We start from the raw sequence: 26,061 nt of genomic DNA on the forward strand, positions 1-26,061 counted from the left end.
CTTTAAGGTTAAACTAAACCATCCTCAAAAAGAAATCCTGGGCACGCCCCTGCCTACCTATGTAGCTATGGCCTATGCGTACTGAAAACGATTATGGCGGTCGGATTCAGTTTTGAAATTATCGCCATTTGAATTCTGACTATTCTGAGACCCAGTGGCGTAGCCAAGAATTGTGTATGGGGGGGGGGGACTAAGTCTCACAAAAAAATACAAATACAATATTTTTTTTTTATTTACACTATTAACTATTTACATTTATATGTATAGGTATACATTTTTTTATTTATTTATTTATTGTTGTATTCAATTATTGTTATGGCAGAAAATTAATATTTAATCTTGATAAAATTTTAAGGTCGACACATTCAATGGGGAGGGTTAACCTGCTGAGACCCACTCGAGGTGGGTTCACCACAAAACAAGTCGAGGAATGTTTTCGATTTTAATTGTCCGAGCAAACGAGTGAGTGACATCAGACGTGCAGTGTATGAAAATACTATAAATTTCAAATAAGTTTAAGTCTGAAGCAAAGTCCACCGAATTCTTAACTCCAAACGTTAAAACGAAAACAAATTGCAAAACACGAGTGTCCAGTAATACAGAAAAGTTTAAAAATAATTTGTATAATGTAGGTACTTTGTTTATTAAAAAATAATTTTAATATAATAGTATAATATCATAACCATGATTAAAGATATATATATATATCTTTAATCATGAATTCATGATCATAACTTATTAATTCTGTCATAATAATACGCAGTATTTTCGAATAGACAATATTTATGTATATACTTTTATTATCTATGTATTTCGTTTACTCACCTAATCAGAATTGATAATTAATGGAAAATATACGTGATCTAGCAACCATTATACCCAAGGTGTATTTATCTATTTTTATTTTTTTTATCTATTTTGATAAATACACCTTATTGATTATACCTATAGTTAATAGGTTTGTGCTATCTACACACTTAACACTATCACAGAATATATGAAATATATAAATGCATAATATTATAATATGGCACTATCGCCACTATCAGACAGTATCAGTAGTAGTTGACAGTTGTTCAGTAAAGTAAGTTATCCTTGGTGCTTTAGTTTTAGGTACTGTCTATTGTTTTATGTTACTACAATATATTAAATATAAATAAATAATATTTACCCACTAATGACCAACGGGCTATATAGTGGCTAGTGTGACATGGTCTGACTAATACAACATTTGTTATGAAATGTTGAAATAGTCTATGTTTATGATGGTTGACGTTGTTGTTATTTTTTTCGTCTAGAAGCCTTATTAGATATTTTACATTTCACATTTCTCTTGTTATGATGGAGCTCAGCCATAGTTTGCTGTTGAACGAAGAAGCGTTGAGACAATTACCAGAAACTAAACGTCCAGTTTTCATCTTTGAATGGCTACGGTTTTTGGATAAAGTATTAGTGACTTCCAAGAAAGTAAGTATCCATGTATATACACTATTTTATTTGATAAAGAATTTTATGATCTTTATAAGTTATTACAAATATTATGGTCGATTATTTTTAGTGTATATACTATATACCAGGTTGTGGTATTCGATCAATTTCCACCAGACCAATTGTACCCTAAAAAATATGAGATTGAAACATCATTGCTTTTCATGCTAAAAAGTCTTTATACATAAGTACTGAATACTGCTCTATTTAATTGATTTATAGATTTTGAAAACAAGTTTGGATTTCTAATTAATTGTCTTGTCTTATTCAGATCCTACCAACTATCTTTTAAATAAATTAGAACATTCACATATCAAAATTTAACTTATTCATTTTTGTATATTTTTCAACAAATTATAATTTTTTAGATAAATAAATTTAGTATTAAGTTTTTTATATGATCTAAAGCGAATCTTGTTTTATTTTAAACAAAAATGTACATTCATATTAAATTTATACATATATAAAAAAAATAGCTTATATACCTAAGTTCATAACTTTGTAAGTATATAATAAATAATAATTTAATAAATTAAAATTATTAATTATAAACAAAGTATTTACAAACAATTATCAAAGAACAATTTTATCTACTGTTTCCAGTTCATGCTATTTGAGTACATAGTATTTTACATAATGCCTATTTTTATACAATTTATAAATTTTATTTACAGGCCACATAAAATTGCTTGTGGGTTGTCGACCCCTGATTTAAAGTAAACATATTAAAACTTAAAAATAAAATATCAAAATTAATAAAATGGTTGAATTTAATACCAAAGACTATATAATGAAAATCCAATGCTTTGTAGATGATATAGAATATAGAAATTAAATTTTTAAAAAGGTTAATGTAAAGTCACTTATAATAATTTATGGGTCGTAGTTGTAAGCATACATGAGGAAGTTGTCTGTTAACCCTAAAAATTGATTATTGGCAATTGACCTAGATTCATTCATAGAATATATTTGTTAATTATTTCTGAGACATGAGATAGTTTGGAATTGGAGTTTACCGGGTATTTTCAAGCAACCAAGTTTTGAAATTTCTTGCCATATTGTTGAGTTCTAATTAAAATTAATATTATGAAATAAAATAGTCTTTATTTTCAATTGTCATTTTACAATACACAACTGGGTTTTTGAGATGTTCAAAGGTGCAAACACATTCTATGATTGTGTCAATTACCTATTCTAATACTTAATTGGTCAAACTGTTACAGAATCTTCACTTTATTTTACTTTTAAGCTGTAAATTAATTTTTACATCACTTCTTTTACATTTTGTAAATAAATCTCAAAATATTTTATTACTTTGCTTATTAATTTATATGAATCCATTATTGGATATTTTAGAAGTTGGATAAACAATATTATAGTATATGTTAATTTAGATTACTACTTATATTCTTCTATTCTTGTTAACTAAGTACTTTTGATTAATAATAAGTTTTTTACTAATAACACTATATTTTCTTTGGTGATTTAAAATATTGTATTAGTACTAACACTTGACTTAGAATCCTTATTTAGCTTTGCTGCGTTTAAAAAAATGTATCTATAATAATACTCAATTAGGTAATTTATTTAAGATGGATGTATAAGTTATATATTATATTATTTGTTAGTGATTAATGTTTATTGATCTAGTATTAATTTTAAAAGATTTAAAGTTTCAAAAAAATTAGTTTTAATAACCTATACTAATGGTTTTTAATTACCTGTTATGTTTTAGGTTGATATCAAAGAATGTCAAAAAAAATTGGTTGATCAGTTAACAAGTTTAATTCAAGAAAACCCAGGCCCGCCGACTAGAATGTTAATTGCAAAATGCCTCTCCACTTTGTTCAATGTTGGAGATACATTTCTTCTTTTTGATACAGTTAACAAATGTAATGATTTGTTACGTGTAAAAGATGATTCTTTAGCATACCTCTCTACAAAGTTGTATGTACCTACTAATTAATATTAATAATTATAGAATTTAAGATAGTAAAGACAGCGAGTATGCCCAGTAATTCAGTATTTATTTAGCTAAATACTAAACATTTTAATATTATATATTTCTATTAGTATAAAAATCACATAATATAGGATTCCCCTTTCAACTGTAAGACTTGAGACTTCAACTTCAAATATTTTTTGTTTATTTTTATCTATTTTACTTATTGCTGTTTGTGCAGATTTTAAATTCCAACAATAAAACAACATATTTTACAAAAAATTGTATTGCTATAATGTATGTTGCTCACATCACATTTAATATTGTAAATGTACATATTATAAAAATTAGCATGACAAGGTAAATAGGTATGTCAGCCACTTTGTGATCACTACATGTCCCATCTATAAGCTTAGTTTTCCTCTTTTCATTGGTAGAATCTGTTATACTATTTATATATACATATATAATAATATGAGATAGTAATTTCATGTATAGTTTAATTTTAATAGAATAATAGCCAATGAAATGAGGCTGACAACAAATAGGTAGGGATATTAGGAAGCATTAGCGCTAAATCAAAACTTGTATTGTTGCTGATATATCTATTTTAACATGATAATTAGTATAAAAAAACTATTATTTTATTTTATTCAATTTATTAGCATTTAAATTTTTAATTTGTACAAAATTCACCCAAATCATGAACATTTATAAAATATTCAAACTTTATTGCTAGGCTTGAAAAATGTAATATAAGGTTCATCATTAGTGTTTCATTTAGGAACTTAAACATTAAATTATTTAATTTATTACATTATGATATAAGTTTTCTCTATAATTTACAACAAGGGGATGAAAATTTTACACTTAATATAGATTTTAGTGTATTGGTATAATTATTGAAAACATAATTTCTTTAGAGCTGCAGTTACTTGTATGGGATTTATGTATAAAAATTTGGGACGAATGATGGGACGTTCTTATGAAGAAACAGTGTATATTTTAATAAAATGTCTAAAAAATGCAGAATCTCAAATGAGAGTAGAGATAATTATTACATTAGAAAAGGTAATTGCTTTAAGTAAATTAATTAAATTAATTTCAACTATTAATGTTTTTCCATTTATAATTAGATATGCTGTGGAATGGGAAATGTTATGTGTCATATTCATAAAGATATTTACAAAGCTATTAAACATTCTCTAACTGATCGAGTAATGGCTGTTCGAACTGCTACTGCCAAAGTAACACAAATTTTAATTATATTTAAATTTCTTAATAAATTATCATTGCTTCTTCTGTTTAGTGTTTATTTGAAATGATAAAACATTCTAGCTTTTTATACACATCGGATTTAGAAAATGTTGCTACATTATGTTTCCGAGCATTTGAGAATGCAAACTATGAAGTAAGATGTTCTGTAGCAAAATTTTTAGGGTTTTTAATTGCCTCTACACAAATTCAAAACAAAGAACATCATTCTGGTATAAAATATAAACAAAATATTTTTCTCTCAGATTAAAAAAAAAATATTTCATAAAATTATTTGTTCTTAGTTCAAATGTTGAAATCAACAAAATGTGTTACATTAGAAGACTCATTAACCATATTAATGAATGGATTCTTAAGAGGTGGCACTGGATTTCTCAAAGGAACAGGAGAAATTATAAAAGGAACTACAGCTGGTAGTCATCGAGAAGTTAGAGTTGGTGTTACTTATGTAAGTTTTTGTGTTAATAAATTTAAATAGATTACATGTGTTTAATTTTTTTCATATTTAGACTTATGTGGAATTTGTTCATTCATTGGACGTTACATGGCTGGAAAGAAATCTAAATACTTTTATGCGACATATTTTAGATTTAGTTGCAAATCCAAAATCAGCATCTTCTCATGTTGATGCTGTTTATTCTAGAAAATGTGTTAGCTTTATATTACGTAGTGTTCTTGGACAAATGTTAAGTGAAAAGGCACAATCTTCTGCGTGTAAAGAATTGGCCATAATTGTTAAGAAACAAATGAGTTCAATTGGTAAAATAAATATTGCAATTGAAATTGGCTAAATTTATGATATTTTATGATATTTTAGATTTTAGCCCAGAAAATGCTAAAGATTTTAACCAAGAGACCATATTTGGTCAACACTTTTTGGTTTGTGCGTTACAAGAAATGGGCTGCTTATTGCTTAACATGGGCACTATGGCAAACAATCTTATATCAGATAACACATGCAGTAAATTTAGATTTTGTTTTGTTTATTTGCACACTTTTTATTTATTATTTTTCTTCAGATGTTATTGAGACAGCTTTATCTGTTATGGTACATCCAAGTCAAGCTGCTCGATTATCAGCTGCATGGTGTATACAGTGTGTTTGTATTGCCTTACCTAGCCAATGCACTCCTTTGATTGATCGGTAAATTTTATAATTATTTTATTAGAAAATAAAATAAGCTAATCATAAATAATTATTGTTTATTAGATGTATTGAGAATATTGAAAGTTCGAGAGCTACACCAGAAATAATTGTTGGTTACAGTGCTGTACTTATTGGTATACTTGGGAGTGTTAAAGTCTCCCCTTTAGGCATTCCTCATATGCGAGGAAAAGTTAGTTTTTATATTGTTTTATATTATAAAATTTCATCATCAAAATATTATATGTGATTTATGTCTAATTAATAGATAATATTTAACACTGCTGAAGATTTACTAAGAACTGCAAGTCAAAACAGTCGGCTATCACTTAGTAGAACCCAATCTGGATGGTTGTTAATTGGTGGCGTGATGACATTAGGTTATATAAATATATTATTGAAAGCTTTTTTAAAATTATTTAAGATAGTAAATATTTATTCATACATATTTAGGAGTTAGCGTTGTTCGAGGACTTTTACCACGTATGCTTCTTTTATGGAGAAATTCTTTTCCACGATCATCTAAAGAACTTGAATCTGAAAAAGCAAGAGGAGATGCATTTACTTGGCAGGTAAGGATTACTAACTAAAAACATTACTTAATAACGTTTATATGACAAAAGATATAATTGATGTTTATTTGAAATAATATAGTTGATTTTGGAAGGCCGAGCAGGAGCTCTTGCATCTATTTACAGTTTTTTATTCAATTGTAATGAGCTAGTCACTGAAGAAAAAATTAAAAGATTGTTAGTTCCAATTGAATCTGCTCTTGCAATGCTAATAAAGTAAATATTTACATTATTATATTTTATTTTAAATATTTTTGTACGAAACAGATGTATTACAGCAGAGGTTTTTAAACTGTGCATCGCGGCTCACAGGGGTGTTGCAAAAGTTCGCAAAGGGAACTGCGTGAAAGCACCGTAAACTAACATCATACATATGCCTTAAATAATTATTATAAATATGATTTTTAATCATTATGGAAATGATAACGACACATCTTACGATGCGACCATTTGAAGTTTTATTTCTAGTACTAAAGGATTAATTCTAAAGTCACTGTTATTATCACCCATATAAAATATTGGCCATATTGTATCTGTGTGTTGTTTCAATTTTTTCATAATAATTTAGAGCCGTCTAAATATTGTGAACACCCAAAGGAGCCGCGAGATGAAAAAGTTTGAATATCTCTGTATTACAGTAAACTTAGACAAAAAAAAACCGTTAAAATAATTATTTTATTGATCAAATAATGTAATATATTTTTAGTATGAATTCAGTTGTTAAAAGCTATGGTCAACATTTAAAAGCTCCAATAGCATTAGTCAGACTGCGATTATATGAAACTTTATCTTTGATTCCTGCACAAGATTTTGAAGGTAAATTAATTATTTTAATATTTTGAATTATATATATTTTTAGGAGGTTTTGTGTGTTTCTAATGTTTCCTAATAAAGTACAGTTCTACCATGCCAAGCAAAAGTGCCATAATAAAAAATTAAATTAAAAAAGCGGGCAAGTCGTGGATGTTGCTCTGCTGTACAGTAGGTTACTGTAATGGATGGGATTAAATTTGAATGCAATGATAGGTATCATTGTATACAAAAAACGATTCTGAACAGAGATGATTTGTCAGTCTAGGATATATTATATTTTAAATATTGTCATATATTCTATTTTGAAACAAATATTTTATTTTTCAATTAAGGCGCATTTTGCATAAGGCATGGTTAATCAATTTTTCCGAAAACATTGCATGTAGTTATCATAATTCATAATACCTTATATATTATCATAGATATACATATACCTGGTTTGAGGATAAATTGTTATCATTACGCGATTTCATAAAAATTTAAAACTCAAATGCTCAAAACATTTTTCATATAATGACGCTTCAAATTTGCTCTATAGCTATTTGAAGCAAAACTTATGGAAAACTTGGTGTTAAATTTTATAACCTTAGATATAAATGCAAACAATATTATGAATTTTGAACTACAAAATAATTTATAAATATTCATGGTTTTGACGAATTTTTGTCAATATTTGAAATTCAAATGCAAATAAAAATTTAATTTGAATTTCCGGTGAACATTTTTTTTGTGATAAAGAATAAAGATTGACAATTTTGTAAGGAATTTTGTATTAAATTTTCAAATCTTAGATTTAAAAAGAAAATTTTTTATGAATTTCTAGCTTAAAATAATTTGCGAATTTTATTGATTTTTACGTATGTTGTCAAAATTTAAATTTAAATGCTTGTAAAAAAAAATTGTGGCTATATATTTCTTTTATTTTTCAACTGCTATTGTAAAAATATATTATGAGTCTTGTATTAAATTTTAAAATCTTAGAATTAAAAAGAAAAACTTTTATGAATTTCTATCTAAGATAATTTGAACATTGCCATAATTTTTATGTATTTAGTCAAAATTTGAACTTCAAATGCTAATAAAAAAAAAATTGTGCCTATGTATTTTTATAATTTTTTAATCACTATAAGAATAACTTATGAGGAACTTTGTATTAAATTTTCAAGTATTTTGATAGGGCCAAAAAATTTTATCGACACTTCAAAATCATTTTTCAGAAAAATTAAAAATTTCAGTTGTCTATCAATACCTCAAAAAAATTGAAAATATTTTGAAAATTAAATTATGTAAAGAAAATGCCAATCTTAATAACTGGTAAAATTTTCAAGTATCTACGACTTATACTTTTTGAATAATCACAAATATTTAAAATCGTTTCAGGATAAATCGTTATCGTTAAGCTATTTCTTTATATATATACGCCTTAGTTATGCTGTACACAGACAAAAAAAAAAAAAAAACACAAATTATTGTAAAATCAATACATTCATCACTTCGTTCAGAATCTAAAATTTAGTAGTGCAATAAATATTTTTATAGATACAAGTTTTTGCTTAAGCATTAATTTATTGTATCCTTACAAGAGTCTAACAAACCGAATTTATACTCATTTGTTCATGTTATGGTTTGTTAGTTTAACAATTAAAGTATATCTACTTGTTATGAAACTTGATGCTAAAAAATCTCATAAAAAAAAATTACATTCAATTACAGATACTGTTCTTGTCATGTGAGTTGTAACAATAAGTTTTATAATAGGTAGATTGTTTTTTAATTTTTGAATGTATTAACTAATGAGCTTAAATTAGCTATGTTAAGTATTTGTAAGATGGCAACAACAAATGTGTGTGTAGTCTTCTCTTAACATTTTCATGTTCTACTCAAATTATAGTATTATTACTTAGCATTTCTACTATTTTTTTTTCTCAAGTGATGATATTTTAAATAAACAGTTTCTAAATTATTATCTTCATTACTTTTTATATAATTACAATTTTCATGAATGATATTATGATTGTATTGTATGATTCACTAGATGAGTTGAGATCAATGTGATATCTTCCACAACTGGTGAGAAAATAAAAAGAGAATTATGGATTTATATAATATGAAAATAATATGATCAAAATATATATTATACGAGTATAGATTCAACGAGAATATTTGATAGAAAATCATTTGTACATTGTACTTGTGATAGTTCAGAAACTAATAATAGTTTTAGAAATGAAAATCCAAAAAGGAAAAATGATTTAAATTTTTTTTAGCAAACAGTGGTGGCTCACAAATTTAAATATGTTAGCCATTCTCTTTAAGTACATTTACGTTAGCACTAAAAAAAAAATCGAGAGTAGTGTAAATTATCAATTATTTTTATTTTTATAAATTGTAAGATACTGTTTTGTTATATAATAATAATACAGGATACATGATTTTTTTTATCAAACAACACTCATTATTTAAAAAAGTATTGACATTTTTCAAAATATTTTTTTACATAGTTTCAAGTTGTTAAAAAACCAACGTTTTTATTTAAAAAAATTTTATCCTTATAATTTTTTAAGTTTTTACTTTTTTGATTGACAACATAGAGTTTTAATTTCATATTCCAAAGCAGAATATTTTTCTAAGTAATTTGATTCATAAAAAAGCGGGAAAGTGGATGTCGCTCAGCTGTATGGTAGGTTACAAGTGGGTTACTGTAATGGATGGAATTAAATTCGAATCCAATGATATTATATCATAAAGATTAACAAACTTGTAAGGAATCTTCTATTAAATTTTCAAATCTTAGGTTTAAAAATAAAAACTTTTATGCATTTCTAGCATAAAATAATTTGCGAATTTTCGTGATTTTTACGTATGTTGTCAAAATTAAAATTTGAATGCTTGTAAAAAAAATTGTGAATATGTATTTCTTTTATTTTTCAACTGCTATTGTAAAAATATGTTAGGAGCCTTGTATTAAATTTTCAAGCTTTTCTGCCTAACAAATAAATTTTTATCGATATTAATTTAAAAAAACCTAATAATGATCGAAAATTGCAAATACCTATGAATAGTTCAACTTAAGTCGAACATTTTTGAAAATTGCATGGTGGATAAAATATAGTTATATAAACATTCGGTGAAAATTTCATGTATCTATGGTCATTTGTTTTAAAGTTACATAAACACCAAAATCGATTTTGTCGAAAACTGAGTGTGCGTAAAATTTCCCGTTTTTCCCTTAATTTTTAGTTTGCTTATCCGGATTATTTAGAAAAATATTAAGAATTTTTTTACTTTTGACCCCCCAAAAAGTACCAACTAGAATCACTTTCTGATCGAACGAGGTACTGAAGTCAAAAATCGAAGCACTTTTACTGCCCCAAAACGTGATGACAGACACAAAAAAATAAAAATAAAAATAAAAACACTCATCATGGTAAAATCAATACATTCATCGCTCCGCTCAGAATCTAAAATCGAATTTAGGACGAGTCACGAGTAGTTTATGAGTTATAAGTATTTAAAGTTTAGACAAGCTGAGTAGTGGACAAACATTTTGCGGGGTAACCCCGTACCACTCCACTCTGCCAATCCAAACTTTAAATACTTATAAACTCATAAACTACTCGTCCTAAATTCGATTTTTTTGAATCAAAATACTTTAAAAAATATTCTGCTTTGGAATATGAGATTAAAATTCTATGTTGTCATTCAAAAAATTAAAAACTTAAAAAATGTTAAGAATAAAAAATATTAAAAAAAAAAAACATTGGGTTTTAACAACTTGAAACTATGTAATAAATATTTTGAAAAAAGTCAATACTTTATTAAATAATAAGTGTTGTTTGATAAAAGAATCACTCTGTATACTATGTGATATTTTTCAACATAAATTAATTTAGGACATTTTATTTTAGGAATTAAATATTTAGACAATTTATAATTATAAATCAATAATGCCAACAATTTTACTTACTTTGTTTTTTATCAGTAAATAAAAGTATATACTAATATATATACAACTTATATCTCTAAGGACTCTAACTTAATTGCAACTTTTATTTTAATTTTAATTTTAAATGAATATAACTTTTTCATTATTAATTCATTACCTATATTCATTAATATAATTGATACAAATGTTTTTTACTAAATCAATTAGAATGACTAATAATAAAGATACAATAATATTAAAACTAAAATATTGGTTTTTATAGCACTTTTGCTTGGTAGGGAAGAATGTTTCTCTATGCTAAATTAATAAAATGTATATAATTACAGCTTCCTTTACACATATTTTAAGACTGTTAGTCTCAGAATTTACATTGGCGGAAAATCCTGCTAATACTGTAACATCTAAATTGAGATATGTTTGTAAAAATGAAGAAGGAATATTATTAGGAATATGTCCTGTACAACATTCACATCATCAGACAATTGAAGATCAGGTAATGGATATTTTATTGTTCTATAATGTGTAGTTAATAATTAAATTTATGTTGGCTAGTTATACATTTTGTATGACAAGTAATATTTTTATATTAGTTATCTTTGGTTTCAATTAACTTACTTTTTGGTTTTTAAATTGCTGCTTATAAATAAGGTGGATTGTTCAAGAAAAGTTGAATATGATTATGTAAGTTGTCATGAATAAATATATATGTAATATTATTCGATGTGTTATTCTACAACTAAAATTTTTTAAAAGTTATTATTACTAGTATCGTCCATTAGTCAACATTCGACCAGAAAAACTCTTTTAATTGTAAAATCAACACACTTTAAAATATTACATTTCCTATCACACACTAAGTTTGGTATTGGCATTTGTGCGTGTGCTTCTTTTGTTTTTATTTGTATGAACATTATTTATGGGAAAAACATTTATTTTGTATCTTAGTTTTGAGTGTATTAGCTATAAATACTCGTATTGGGGCATTACATTTTGATGTATTTTTGAATACAAACATTAATTAACTATTATTTTCTTTTATTATATAAATTGGTTAGGTCACTACTTTTTATGTTTTGTTTTACAAGACTTCAACCGGGAATGTTTTTTTAAATTTGATTTTATTGGACAGATCACACCCTGCTTATTTCTTTTTTTGTTTTTTTTTCATGCTTTAATCTTTGTAAAATTTATTTTTTGTGAATCTATTCAACATCCTTTCCAATTATGTATCTATTTTTTTCGTTCCATGTATACAAGTGGAGTTATTGGTACAATAAGCATCTACTTGTGTAATAATATATACATTTTTCAAATAGAAGTCAAATAAAACCTTTATATGTAAGCAATTAAAAATCTTTACTTAGCATTGATTGAAAACTGTAAATATGTATTTTATCATTGAGTGTGTTTAGTGTAATCAGTTGTGTTCTGTCTGAAATTCCAACTAGGAGAAATTTACTTACTACGTATCTATATGTTGACCTACATGAATGTTTTGAAATACTTTTTCTATCCAATACACTGATGATACACAAAAAAAATAAAAAAAATCAGTTCAGGATAGTAATCTATTGTGATTAATTTGAAAGCAATAACAAAGTATTGTGTATATAAATAGCTATTCTAAACTGCTCTGCTAAGATGAGTGTATATGATAAGATTACAAATAAACTGTCAAGACTAATGCATGACTACAAACTTGTAAGTTTAAAAAGTGTTATTTTTACATTGATGATGGTTAAATAAAAATAAACATTGTAAATCAGCATCTACCTTAATTAAGTCTATTATATTTTCTGTTTGATAAAATCCTATTATATACAATCAATAACTCGACAGGTATTATTTGATTATTCAGTTGTTTATATTGTTATTCATTACGTTTTTAAACAAATGTTAATTTATTTTCCTTGACAAACGTTGTCTATAACATAAAAATATATAACTGTATTCGCTTTTAACATAAAATGTATCATAATTTTTTTCAGCTGATACAAAATAATGCCATAGGATCAGGTGCTTTAGAACATGATCCTAGATATCTTTATCTCTCAGTATCTAAAGTAAGTATTAGATAACTCAATAGTAACTAATAATTAGGTTTTTTTTTTACAATTAAATTATATAATTTTCACAAAAACTTGTATAATAATTATGTATATTGTTTCTAAAATTAAAATTTCTTTTGTTTAAATTCAAATAAATAACATGTTTTACGTAAAAAAAATCAAGAGGTATGTTAACCAAGTATCAAACGTTGTGAAAATCATGAATTTTTCACTTTAAAACACAATTTACAATTGAATTTATACATTGTTTGTATGTATTACTTGAAAATTTTTATTTTGTATACCTAATCTGAGTGCTGTAGCCATAGATATAAAAAAATGTATTAATCCTTGATTACAGCTATATCTAACTTTTTTATCATTGGTTTGGAGATCTAAAATATTTACATCCCTAGTTTTGGCTCTAGAACTTTTAAATTTTCATACTTTTTGTTTTACTTTATATTTCCATGTTAGGGTTCTGAGACTATTCTCAAGTCATATATTTATCTAGTACATTTTTGACTGACTAAATATTAGATTATTATTTGTATGTACAGCTAATTTTATACTAAGTAAAATACTAACATTTATTTTTTTAAATAATCATTATATTGTACTTAATTGAAGTAAAATATTATCTAGGATGATAACATACCAAGTCCTTTACCACTGGGCGTATCGGTTATTGATGCATCTGTTACTCTATTTGGTTTAATATTTCCTCGTGTGGCAAATAAACACAGAATACAAATGATAGACCATTTCACTGATCAAATAAAATACTCAAAGTCTTGCCGTTGTGATGCAATTTCAACCAACATTTTTGCTTCACTATTAGCTGGTCTTAAAGCACTTTCAGATACCAAATCAACAATTGGTCACGAAGAAATTAAAACAACTACTGCTACTTTGATTACAGTAATTTGCTTAATTTTTCTCAATAAATTACAATACTAATATATGAATTATTAGTATTCAGTTTTTGTTTCTGTATGTTAATATTTAATTTATAGTACTCATTATGGTTTTAAAATTTTATTTTAGAATGCATTAACAAATGGTAATACCATTTTACGAGTAGCTGCTGCTGAGTGTGTTGGACGTATGGCTCAAGCTGTTTCAGATTCAAGATTCACTGCAATGCTTGCTCAAACTAGTTTTGATCGTCTCCGTTGTGCAAGAGATGTCCCTAGTCGAACTGGACATTCTTTAGCTCTTGGATATCTACATAGACATGTTGGTGGTATGGGGTCATCACACCATCTAAATACTAGTGTTAGCATTTTGCTTGCATTAGCTCAAGATACCACGTCTCCAATTGTCCAAGTATTTAAAATAATAGATTAATTTTAAATTTGTGTGTATAATTTATTTTTTTTAATTTGTGTTAGGTCTGGTCTCTCCATGCATTATCTCTTATAGCAAATTCAGGAGGGCCAATGTTTAGAGGTTATATAGAACCTTCACTATCGTTGGCCTTAAAACTTCTGTTGATAGTTCCTCATTATCATGCTGATGTTCATCAGTGTATTGGAAAATTGATCTCATCTCTAATCACTACTATTGGACCAGAATTACAAGGTTCTTATGACTAAATTATAGAATAAAATAATTTGTAATGTATTAAATATTAATATATTATATTAGGAAAAAAAAATAAATATGATTTTCAATCAGACACAACCTTTTAGTACTTAAGTTAATACCTATCAAAATGTATTACCTTCATCATTCACATGTAAAACATATCAAAAACCAGATATGTTTAATATATTAAGTATATCACAGACTATAAATTGGGTTTTGACATATATTATGTATTTTTAACAACTTAAATTTTTATATTGAAACAACTTGCTGACCTATATTTCACTTTAAGAATTATAATGAAATGTTTTCAAAATTATTTGCTAATTGAATAAAATCAACTAATTTAAATTGTTTAAATTTTTCACTTTGAAAAATTTGCCCTAAAGTTTCACATTATATTCCCAGGTGACTCTTAAGACAAGAGCCATCCTTCCATAAATTTGAGCTTCAATTAAGCTTAAAACTCAAATTTTAAGGCTTGAATACTTAACTATAAATTCACTTAGTAATTTATTTAAAAAAATACTATTTTGTCTTGTAGATATTTTAAGAAATGATAATTTATTTTCTTTCATTGCATATAATTATTACTAATTATTATTTATTTATTAATAATATTTATATTTAGGCAATTCAGCATCAATTACAACTGCCCGGTCTTCTTTTTTGTGTGCATGTGCTATAATGCAAGATCACGAAGATCCATTAGTTCAAGCAGAATCTACAGTATGTCTACAAGAGTTACACATGTTCACACCAAAACATGTCAATTTGACTGCCTTAGTTTGGACTTTATGTGTAAGTAATGAAAAATAAATTAATAGTTGGCATTTCTCGCCATCTATACATCTATATTTCACATCCAACTCGTTAGTATAGTTTCAGCACATTCTTAATATAAAATCTTAAACACATTTACTGCAATAATAATAATAAATAATTATTATGGTAATCATTTAGGGGACTTAACTCTACTTTAATATTAAGAATGTAATAAAACTTTATTAACACCATTATAAATTATTTATAAAATATTGATTTAATTTATAAGTTTTTTATGGTCCTAAGTCAAGTCATAACTGTATCGATTTATTAGATCAGCAACTCTCAAAATTTTTATATCTCAGTACCAACTACAATTTTTGAACTTTTTCATAAACCACTTGTAAGTGATATTATAACTATATAATATTCTGAGTATTCTGTGTCTATAGAAACTTCTATTTTATTGCAAATCATTCAACGGATGACCAATAATTTCTGAGTCATTAAATGTTAATACTAAGGATAATAATCTTTACAATTTAAAAATAAAAACTATATGTAATGTTTAACTATATCATTTTTACAAACTATTTATATTGATAAATCAATAATAATAACTAACTTTTTCAAATCGTCTTAGCCCCATATCTACTTACTACATTAGCCATTACCATAGACATATTATTCTTGGTACACTAAGTTATACAAACAAAAAATACTCACTTCAATTTTGATTAAGATTTATAAAAATTCTCAAAAAAAAATTTTTGCTTTATAATAAAAAATTAAAATGGTGATTTCATTTTATAAACTGAAGCTTGTATTGTCACAGCATCATTTTTATTTGGTAAAAAAATCTTTAAAATTCAAAATTGTATTTAATATTATTTTAATTTAAATTTGATCTTCAAGCGCATTTAAAAACTAAAAAATCAGAATTTGAGTTATGCCCTGTATATATATTTTTTTTTGTTTTTCAATCCGGAGATTGGTTTTTAACAAATGTTTTACAATAAATGACTTCTCCATTTTTCTCTATCATTCACCATATTCTTAAGCTCCCTGTAGGAAGTGACTCCTGCATCTTGCATTATTTGACTAATGTATCTCGTCCTAGGTCTTCCTCTTGATCTTGTACCCTCTATCATACTTTCGATTATTATACTATGCATTTCGTCTCCATGTCTCAATGTGTGTCCTATCATCTGCCATCTCCTTCTCTTTATGGTGTCTATCAATGTTCGTTTTTCATCTATTGTTCTCAGGATGTCTTCATTTGATCTTCTATCAGTCCAGCTTATTCTCTGCATTTTTCTCCAACACCACATCTCGAGAGCTTCTAACATATCTTTTTCTTTCTTATTAATTGTCCTGGTCTCACTTCCATATAATGCCACACTCCATACATATGTTTTTATGAGCAGTTTTTTTCGTTGCTATGTTCATATTTTTTGATGTTAGTATTTTTCTCTTTTTAAGGAATGTGTTCTTTGCTTGACCTATCCTGCTTCTGATTTCTTTAATTGATTTCCCGTTGTCTGTTATAATTAGAGCTGGGATTTCGATGCACTTTGCATAGTTTTTCAAAGCTTACTGTGCAATGCTCGTCTTGTCACAAATTTGTTTTATGTACATTTGAATGAGAATAAGAAAGTTTATTTTGCATTTTTTTGCATTTTTTGGTATTTTTTAGTTTTTAGGTCATTTTCTTAATTTTTTAGGGCATTTTAGAGTTTTTGGAGCATTTTTTTAGTTTTTGGAAACCAAGTGTATGAAACTTGAATTAAGTCCACGTCTATGAGATTAAGTCTATCCAACTTTGTGTACAACTTTTTTTTTAGATTCATACTAAAACTATGTATTTACAGTTTACACTTGTAATAGATTTTTATAATGTATTTTTTAAAACTTTTTATTGTAATTTATACTAAAATTATTAAAAATAAAAATATTCGTAGATTTATTGCCCTTTTTTTAGGGCATTTTTCGGGGCTTTTTAGGGCATTATTTAGAGTTTTTAGGTCATAAAAGCATTTTTTTAGGACATTTTTTGGGGTTTTTGAGGGCATAAAAATCCCAGCCCTAGTTATAATGCTGCCTAAGTATTTGAAATGGTCTACTTGGATAATTTCTTTGTTTTCTAATGTTATATTTATAGATGGTACGTTATTCTTGTAGCATACTAAGGTTTTGGTCTTGGCTGTATTTATTTTGAGACTATATTCTTTAAATGTAAAATTCATTACATTTAATGCTGCTTATAAGTCTTCCTCAGATGTTGCGAGAACGACTATATCATCAGCAAAGCGAATAATTGTTATTAGTACCCCTCCTATTTTCACTCCGATTTCTTTTTGTTTTAACCAAAGCTTTATGACTGGTTGGCTCTTGGTTTTTTGGTAGGATAACTAATATACTACATCCAAAGTCTCTCGGAATTATTCAGTCTCATATATTTTACACAACAGTTCGTACAGAGCGTTCTTTATTTCATCATCTGTATTTTGTAGGAGTTCTGTGTTTAGTTTGTCTGGACCTGGTGTTTTGTTTTTCTTCATTGTTTGAAGTGTGTCTTCAAATTCTGATTTTAGGATCCTTGTATTTGCATTTGAATCAAAGTCACCATCGGTTGGGTTTTCAACGAGTAGGTCGGTGTTTTCTTCTTCTCTGTATATATATAAGTCTTATTAGTTGATTGTTTTTACTAGATAATTTTTTTTACAAATTAAACTGTATTTTATTAATGTTGGATAATGTTGTATATATTTTTGTGAAACCTCCTTTAAAAATCTTTGATATTAATAATTTTTATTGTTTAATTCAAAGTCGCATACCTTCTATCAGCTTTCCACATACCAACAGTTAAGAAATATTGAAATAGATAATATGTGTTTTTTTCTTACTTACAACAATTACAATATACTTAAAGACTAATACAGTTTGACATTAACTCATGTTGTCTTTTACCAAAATTCTTTATAGTGTATGAAATAATAAATATTTATTTAAATAAAATTACAGCAAAATTTGTCAAACAGCCATTTACTTTTAAGAAAAGCAGCAGTTTCATGTTTGAGACAGTTATCACAGAGGGAGGCAAAAGAAGTTTGTGAAATTGCAGAGTCATTTATTAAATCTCCTGAAAATATTAACAAAGATGGTAACAAAATGATTAACTTTTATTAATTTTAAAATTTTATGTAAAGCGAGAAAGCTATTATTGTTAAAATAATGTATTTTTGTTTAATGTCTTTAAACAAATTTTTTACTTTGTAGGTAGTAAAATTATAAATTTTAATCAAATATATTTCTATTACCTGATATAGGTATTATTATTTATTATGTTTTGATTAATCTAACAAATAAATAGTGATGTTGTAACAACTTAACAGTGTCATATAATATTCCATCAGTTTTTATTTTAAATTGTATTTAAACTTATACTAATCTAATATTTTTGATTATCATTTTTAGGATTTTTATTGACAGAATCTGGATTACCTGGAGTATTATTTAATATGTTGGACACAGAAATGGATAAACAACTAATCAAAGATATACATGATACTCTCATAAGTATGCTTCAAATGTTGGCTGTTGACAATCTTACTAAATGGATAAATTTATGTAAATCAGTTTTAACAGTTTCTTCAGGTACTATCAACATTTTGAATTCCTATTATTATTATATTAAAATATTATTGATTGTAATAACCAGAGAAATTTCTGTAGAATTACATAATAAGGAAGTAGATAAAAATGATGGAGCTATTATGAATGATGATGATGAAACTGGAGATGACCATGATGAATTTCAGAAAGATTCTAAGAATGAATATTTATTAAAAAAAAAACGACAACCCAGATGGCCAACTCGAGTTTTTGCCGTTCAATGTATTTGTCGAATAATATCTACATGTCATAAAGAATGTGACTCTTCTCCACATTTTAATCTATCATTAGCTAAAGAATTATCATTTACTAATAATAAAGGTATGGGAAAACTGGACTTACATTTACATTTACTTACATTTTACATAAATCATAATGATTATTGTTATTATTTTTATTATTATCTAGGAGATTATCTGATTCTTCATTTATCTGATTTAATAAGAATGGCATTCATGGCAGCAACTAGTGACAGTGATCAGTTACGTTTAGAAGGGTTTGAAACTCTTAATGAGATTATTGAAAAATTTGCTCAAGTACCTGAACCTGAATTTCCTGGTCATTTATTGTTAGAACAATTTCAAGCTCAAGTACATGTTTACCTTAACCAAATATATTCTTATGTATGTATAATATATATATATATAACTTTAAAGGTGAGTGCTGCATTAAGACCAGCATTTTCTGAAGACACACCTAGTCATGTTACAGCTGCTGCATGTCGAGTATGTGGAACATGGATAGGAAGTGGAGTTGCACGTGATTTAAACGATTTAAGACGAGTTTATCATTTATTAGTCACATCTCTAAAAAAACTCAAACCAGGTTTCAATATAAATTTTAATAGTTTATATAATGAAAGTGTTGCTACATTTGAATGTTTAGCTATACTTAAAGCTTGGGCCCAGGTTATTAATATTTATATTTCTAAACAATTTTAAATTAAAATGTAAATTTTAAATTTAACTAGTAACTTGTTTTAGATTTATATTATTGCCATGATAAATAATGGTATTGCTCCTGATAATTTCAATAAAAATTCAAACATAAATGTTACCGAAACTAATGATGATTTTGGAAATTATGAAGGACAAAATGATAGCCTGTTGACGTTAATTCATCCAGAATTAGATATGTTATCTAAAAATTGGCAAGCTGCTCTTAAGGATCATGCTCTTCTATTGCTACCTTGTGGTACAGATATTTTTGTTTTTAATACAACTACCTACTACCATTCCACCATTTTATTTAATCAGTATTTGTGTAGTTTGTGATCTATTGTAATTTTGTATACTCTGTTCAAGTCGAAAAATACAAAGCTGGCTGCGACCAGTTTTCATTAGTGGCAGTTAGTCAACATCCTCACCTATAGCTGTGGCAACAAAAAATAAGCACTGTCAAATTATAGTTAATTAGTAGTAGTTATTAAAGAATGCTACTCCCACATGTGTTGTCTCTGTCTTACAAGTGCGTAACATAGCAAAACATGTTTCTCTCGAAAAAGAACTGAAAAAGCTACAGTTATAACTAAGAAACAACATTTTAACCATATAAAAAAGAGAATTTTGTCTGTGCAATATCGTTTTTATTTTTTCAAAATCACTTATGCAAAAAAAGTTCTTATTGTTTTATAATAGATTACTTTTGTGTTTTTAAACATGAAAAAATTTTTTTGTTGTTCTAATATCGAAAAATAGAAATGATATTGCACAGACAAATTCTTCTTTTTACATAGTGAACATTTTGTTTCTTTGTTATAACTGTAGCTTTCTCAGTTCTTCCCCACACGAAACAGTTTTTGCTGTGTTACGCACTTGTAAGACGGACAAAACACATGCGGATGTGGCATTCTCTTAATCTTTTAAATACAATTGGTACAATGTGCAAAAGCACGACAGCTGCATTATGTTGAGAATCATTTATCATAATGGTGGGTATAAACAGCCCGTTACAGGAGGCTTATTTTTTGTTACCCCAACTATAGTCAACTAGCAATACAGGGTGCATCGTGAGGATTTACCCATTGCAATATCTCCCGAAATAATGGTGATATCGAAATCCTGGTTTTGTAATAAGACTCACAGAGATAAGAATTACAATTATTTTATATTTTAATTGATTTTAATGTTTTGGTAAAAAAGTTAAAAAATATATTTTTTTATTTAATTATTTCCAAAAAAAATAAAGATAGCCATTTTGTAGAGTTTATTTTTCTAAAGATATTGACGTTTCAAAATTTTATTTTCATTAATTTCCTGATTTTTAATATTTTTTTTAGTTTCGAGAAAAATTGTGAATTATTTAACACCGAATGTTATCAAACATGTGACCCGCCACGCCTCGCGCATTCTCATACAACCGGCTGAATTATATCTTTCGTGTTCCTAATAGTTATAAATTATAATTTATAATTTATATCTATTACTTATAATCATATTTTATTTCTTCAAAACTAGAAAAAATATTAAAAATCAGGAAATTAATGAACATAAAATTTTGGAACGTCAATATTTTCAGAAAAATAAACTCTACAAAATGGCTATCTTATTTATCTTATTTTTGGAAATAATTAAATAAAAAAATATATTTTTTACATTTTTTACAAAAACATTAAAATAAATTAAAAAATGAAATAATTGTAGTTCTTATCCTTGTGAATCTTATTATAAAACCAGAATTTTTATATCTCAATTATTTCTTGAGATATCGCAATGGGTAAATCCTCGCGGAACACCCTGTATACTTGCAGTGTAGTGTTGTCATGTCCCTCCGCACAAGTCTGCTTCCAATCTAACCTTGAATAGAGTATATTATGCTTAGATTTACAGTTGTGTTACTTTTACACTCGTACCATTGAATTATAAACTTCTCCAATTAATATTTTAGTTTATTTAAACAAGAATTATCCTTTAACATAAGGTATAATCATAATTTTTATTTAATTATTTAAAATTATATATAGAGTTCAACAGTCAACTTCCACATGAGGGAGGTGCCTTTTATACATCAAGTACAATTGACAATAGTAGAAGTCATTATAAAAATGCTTGGCCTCCAATTTTATATGCTTTATCACTATGGTTGAATTCTGAAGATTTTAAACATGAAAATACCAGCATAGTTACAGAATTACAAGATAAATTTTACCTTATATTTGGTAAGTAAATTTTTTATTGATACAATTTCTAAAATTCTGTAATTATTTGCTTATTACTCAATTAATTGTTTTGTTTTTAGGAATTTGTACTGAAGCAATATGCAATCAACGGACTTTGGAAAACTTAGAAAATTTTATAACTTGTCTTAAATCATTATATACTATATTAGACTCACCATTGGCCAGACGAATGATGATGAAAAATTGTATCTTAGCGGTGGAAACATTAAATATCATGCACAAGTAATAGACTTGTATTTTTTATTGTAATTCAATACAATTAAATTCTTACGATATTGATCATTTTAGATTACTTTTAACAAATGATAGTATAGAAGTACAGCAAACTATTATGAACATTGTGAAACAAATAGTAAAAGCTGCTCAAGAAGATTTAAAAATAAAAAATTCAAGTACTGCTAATGGTAATAGGGAATTGCTAATTTTTATATACTTTTTCTTTAACTTATAGCTTTATTGTGTATTAATACATTGATTTATTTTATATTTAGAAAAAAGTCTTGGTTCCTCAACTGTTGCTGATGTAGATTTCTTAGGTGATGGTGGACATGACGGGGTCCTAGAGCATGATAAAAGTATTGTATTTGCCACATTAGAAGTTTGCATGTGTTTGATTGTTCGACAAATACCAGATATGAATCCAACACCTTTAGTATCTTCAACCAGAAAATTACATTCAAATTGTTTAAATCATAATGTTATCGCTACAACACTAAATATTATGGCCCAACTGCCAAATCTTTGCTCTCCGAGTGGTAAATTATTTTTGAATTTTTAACACGCTTAGTAAATAATATATACATACTTCATACATATCATATATAACTTGCAGGAGGTGTTCAGATACTTCCAACAATCGCATATTTAATAACTAATGTACTAAAAGAATTGGGTGAAACTAATAATTCCAATGAAACTTCCAAAAATAAAGTTTCTATTCTAGCTGCCCTGGACGCTTTTCATGTACTCTGTAAACATCCTTTTGGATACCACAAAGTTTCTGAAAGTAAATGGCGGTCACTCTTACAAAGTACAATTGCTAAACTAATTGATATTTCTAAAACTGGTAATTATAAGATTAAATTATTTATATCAATGAGTTATATATTAGAAAAACTTAATTGTATGCATTAATTTTTTATTTAGGTGATGAAGGGAAAAAATTAAATGAAATAACTATGCTATCTGTCATCACTGTATTTACATTACATGCACCACCTGGCGTTATGTTTGTTCAAAATATTTTATACCCTTGCATTAATTACTGTACACAATGTTTCGGAAGTGATAATATCTTTGTGAGTGTAAAATAAAGAATAAGATTCTTATTTATATCATTAAATATGAAATGAAGATAAGCTCTAAAACTACATTGATAAAAATATTGACTATACTAATTAATTTGTATTTATCTGTATTCAAAACAATTATATATTACAGGTTAAAACAAAATGCATTCAATTTCTTAAAGCTGTTTTTCAACTTGAAGATAAATATATTGCAACAGGATACATTCAAGCACTGGCTCCACGCCTTATGGAATTATTATATGTAGATGTACCAAACAATATGTTGGAATCTAATTTGATAATGTTATGTGAAGCGATTAGTACAATTGAATGCTTGGTTCAATTGGCACAACCCAAACACAGTAATTTTCAACAAATATTTGTTTAATCTTTAAGAGAATAATAAAATGAGAAGATCTTAGGACCTCTTAAATCAAAGCATTGCTTATCATACCTATATTCTGATTTTTTATATGATCTAATGTATTGTGTCAAATCATATTAAGATAAAGTACTATCAGTATTGTACAGTTACACTTGTTTAAGATAATCTTCTAAGGACCAACTCAAAAGAGCGTCTTATACCGGTATTAACTGGTATGATAAATCTCTAGGGACTAGCGTAAAATAACGCCTTAAGCATGAGCGTCCTAAGGAAGGTTTAATGTATATAGTAATTTTACTGTTAAAATATTTTCACTAAATATGAAATAAAATAACTAACCTCATCTATGTTAACTAAATAAAAAAAGATAGTCTATTTATATTATTTATTTATTTGTAGTCAAAAGAAAAATCTTATATTCTACTCAACATATTGAGTTTATTTTATATAGAATTAGGTACTATTTTTTTTAGGAGTCATTTGATATTAACAAAAATCATATTTAATATACTTTATTTTGTTTTCAGGAATTCAAATGTTAGCATTGCTTGTACCATCCTTAATCAATTTTCTTATTGACACAGAATTGACAAAATATGACACCGCTTTATCTAAATCACGGTCTAAACTTCATGAGTTTAGTTTACAATGTTTATTGAAAATTGGCCCAGTTTATCCACAGGTATATTAATTACTATTTAGAATATACACATTTTTTGAAAATGTTTACAATATTTTTTCAGGAATTCAAAATAATCATGTCTCAAAACAATAAATTGAAGACAAAATTAGAGCATACCATTAAAACTACTAAATCACAACAACAGTTTAACTCTGGTTGTCATGTACCACAAAGTATAACAAAATCAATTCAGCCTTCTATCAAACTGAAAACAGATTTCACTAACTTTAGTTAATATAAAGAATTATATCTATAACATAATCGTTAAACAGTTTTAAATATTTTTACTAGAATTTTGATTTTTTGTTTCATAAAATTATTAATAGATTACATGTATTAAGTTACCAATTTTATGATGGACTGAAATCATTGGTTATTCATTTTTTATTATTGAAACATTTTTAAATACAAATATCATATTTAATATTGTAATAGATTTTATTATTTATGAAATAGTAGATTGAGATTCCTAAGCCAATTATATTTGAAAACACAAATGATCCTAATAATTGTTATTAAAACTTCAATTCAAATTGATTACATTTTTTACAAAAATCACTAATATATAATTACAATTAAAAGTTAATTTTATAGATACATTAAGCGTAAGACATGTTGGCGTACTTAGAAATTGGAAAACAATTGTTGTTGGTCATACATAGTTTTTTGGAGATGTGTCAGAAGCAGTTGAAGCAAAACAGACCAGTCGAGGGTCGATTTTAAAACTTTTAAATTTAAGAGTAATTCTTAATATTTCTCATTTATTTTTTAGAGAAAATTAAATTATTTAATTTTTATTAAAAGTTTATAATTATTATTAATTTATATTGCCTATGATAATTATGATAGATATCATCAACTGTAAGCCTATATTTGTTTATAAAAAGACAAAAGTTGATTATTATTAAGATATTTTGCGCCTGTAGGCAAACATTTTTCTGGCGTCCCTCCTACCCAGACCTTTGAAAGTAAAAGTAAATATTACGTACCTAACATAATATACTAATTATTCCTATGTTCATAGGATTATAAAATTAATAATATAAACTAGACAATATTATATTTATTTAACATTATTATCAGTAAACACAGTATTCAAATTTGGGAGGGGATGCTGGGAGACATTGTATTTTAGCACTAGGTTACACTTAAGATATACAAAATACAATATTTTATTATAAATTAGATTAAATTAAATTTGTAGTTTATACATAAAAAAAAAATAACCTAACCTATCATTGCATTCAAATTTAACCTACCCTAGTCAGAG

General features: G+C 26.2%; 1 protein-coding gene across 2 annotated transcripts; it reads left to right on the plus strand.

Moving 5' to 3' along the window:
• The first annotated feature begins 958 nt into the window (after positions 1-958).
• On the plus strand, positions 959-25,223 carry LOC107164690 (HEAT repeat-containing protein 5B). 2 transcript variants are annotated; one of them, XM_015512600.2, is made up of 37 exons: positions 960-1,084; positions 1,299-1,467; positions 3,224-3,435; positions 4,354-4,501; positions 4,567-4,677; positions 4,740-4,917; positions 4,990-5,153; positions 5,215-5,464; positions 5,523-5,666; positions 5,725-5,848; positions 5,915-6,041; positions 6,117-6,228; positions 6,302-6,420; positions 6,503-6,636; positions 7,127-7,236; positions 11,506-11,672; positions 11,828-11,860; positions 13,168-13,242; positions 13,873-14,148; positions 14,275-14,556; positions 14,622-14,811; positions 15,449-15,618; positions 18,607-18,745; positions 19,060-19,239; positions 19,318-19,578; positions 19,666-19,847; positions 19,914-20,165; positions 20,241-20,451; positions 22,220-22,414; positions 22,495-22,657; positions 22,724-22,839; positions 22,927-23,190; positions 23,268-23,501; positions 23,582-23,733; positions 23,876-24,086; positions 24,637-24,791; positions 24,853-25,223. In XM_015512600.2, the coding sequence occupies exons 1-37, from the start codon at positions 1,011-1,013 to the stop codon at positions 25,024-25,026; spliced, it is 6,258 nt and encodes a 2,085-aa protein (XP_015368086.2). In that variant the 5' UTR covers positions 960-1,010; the 3' UTR covers positions 25,027-25,223. The 2 variants fall into 2 exon arrangements, with proteins under 2 accessions (XP_089079680.1, XP_015368086.2); XM_089223554.1 differs by having other exon boundaries at positions 959-1,084; positions 19,060-19,578.
• Positions 25,224-26,061: the final 838 nt, after the last annotated feature.

Source organism: Diuraphis noxia, unplaced genomic scaffold, assembly GCF_037042655.1.
Source record: "Diuraphis noxia isolate RWA-SAM2 unplaced genomic scaffold, SU_Dnox_SAM2 contig0003, whole genome shotgun sequence".
In the NCBI taxonomy this organism is placed as follows: Eukaryota; Metazoa; Arthropoda; class Insecta; order Hemiptera; family Aphididae; genus Diuraphis; species Diuraphis noxia.

Bases quoted from the DNA above. Each gene is read 5' to 3' on its own strand.
- LOC107164690 (XM_089223554.1), top strand. From the start codon at position 1,011: ATGCATAATATTATAATATGGCACTATCGCCACTATCAGACAGTATCA. The intron at 1,085-1,298 runs GTAAGTTATCCT...TTTTTCGTCTAG, and splicing joins GTTGACAGTTGTTCAGTAAA to AAGCCTTATTAGATATTTTA. The intron at 6,042-6,116 runs GTTAGTTTTTAT...TCTAATTAATAG, and splicing joins TTCCTCATATGCGAGGAAAA to ATAATATTTAACACTGCTGA.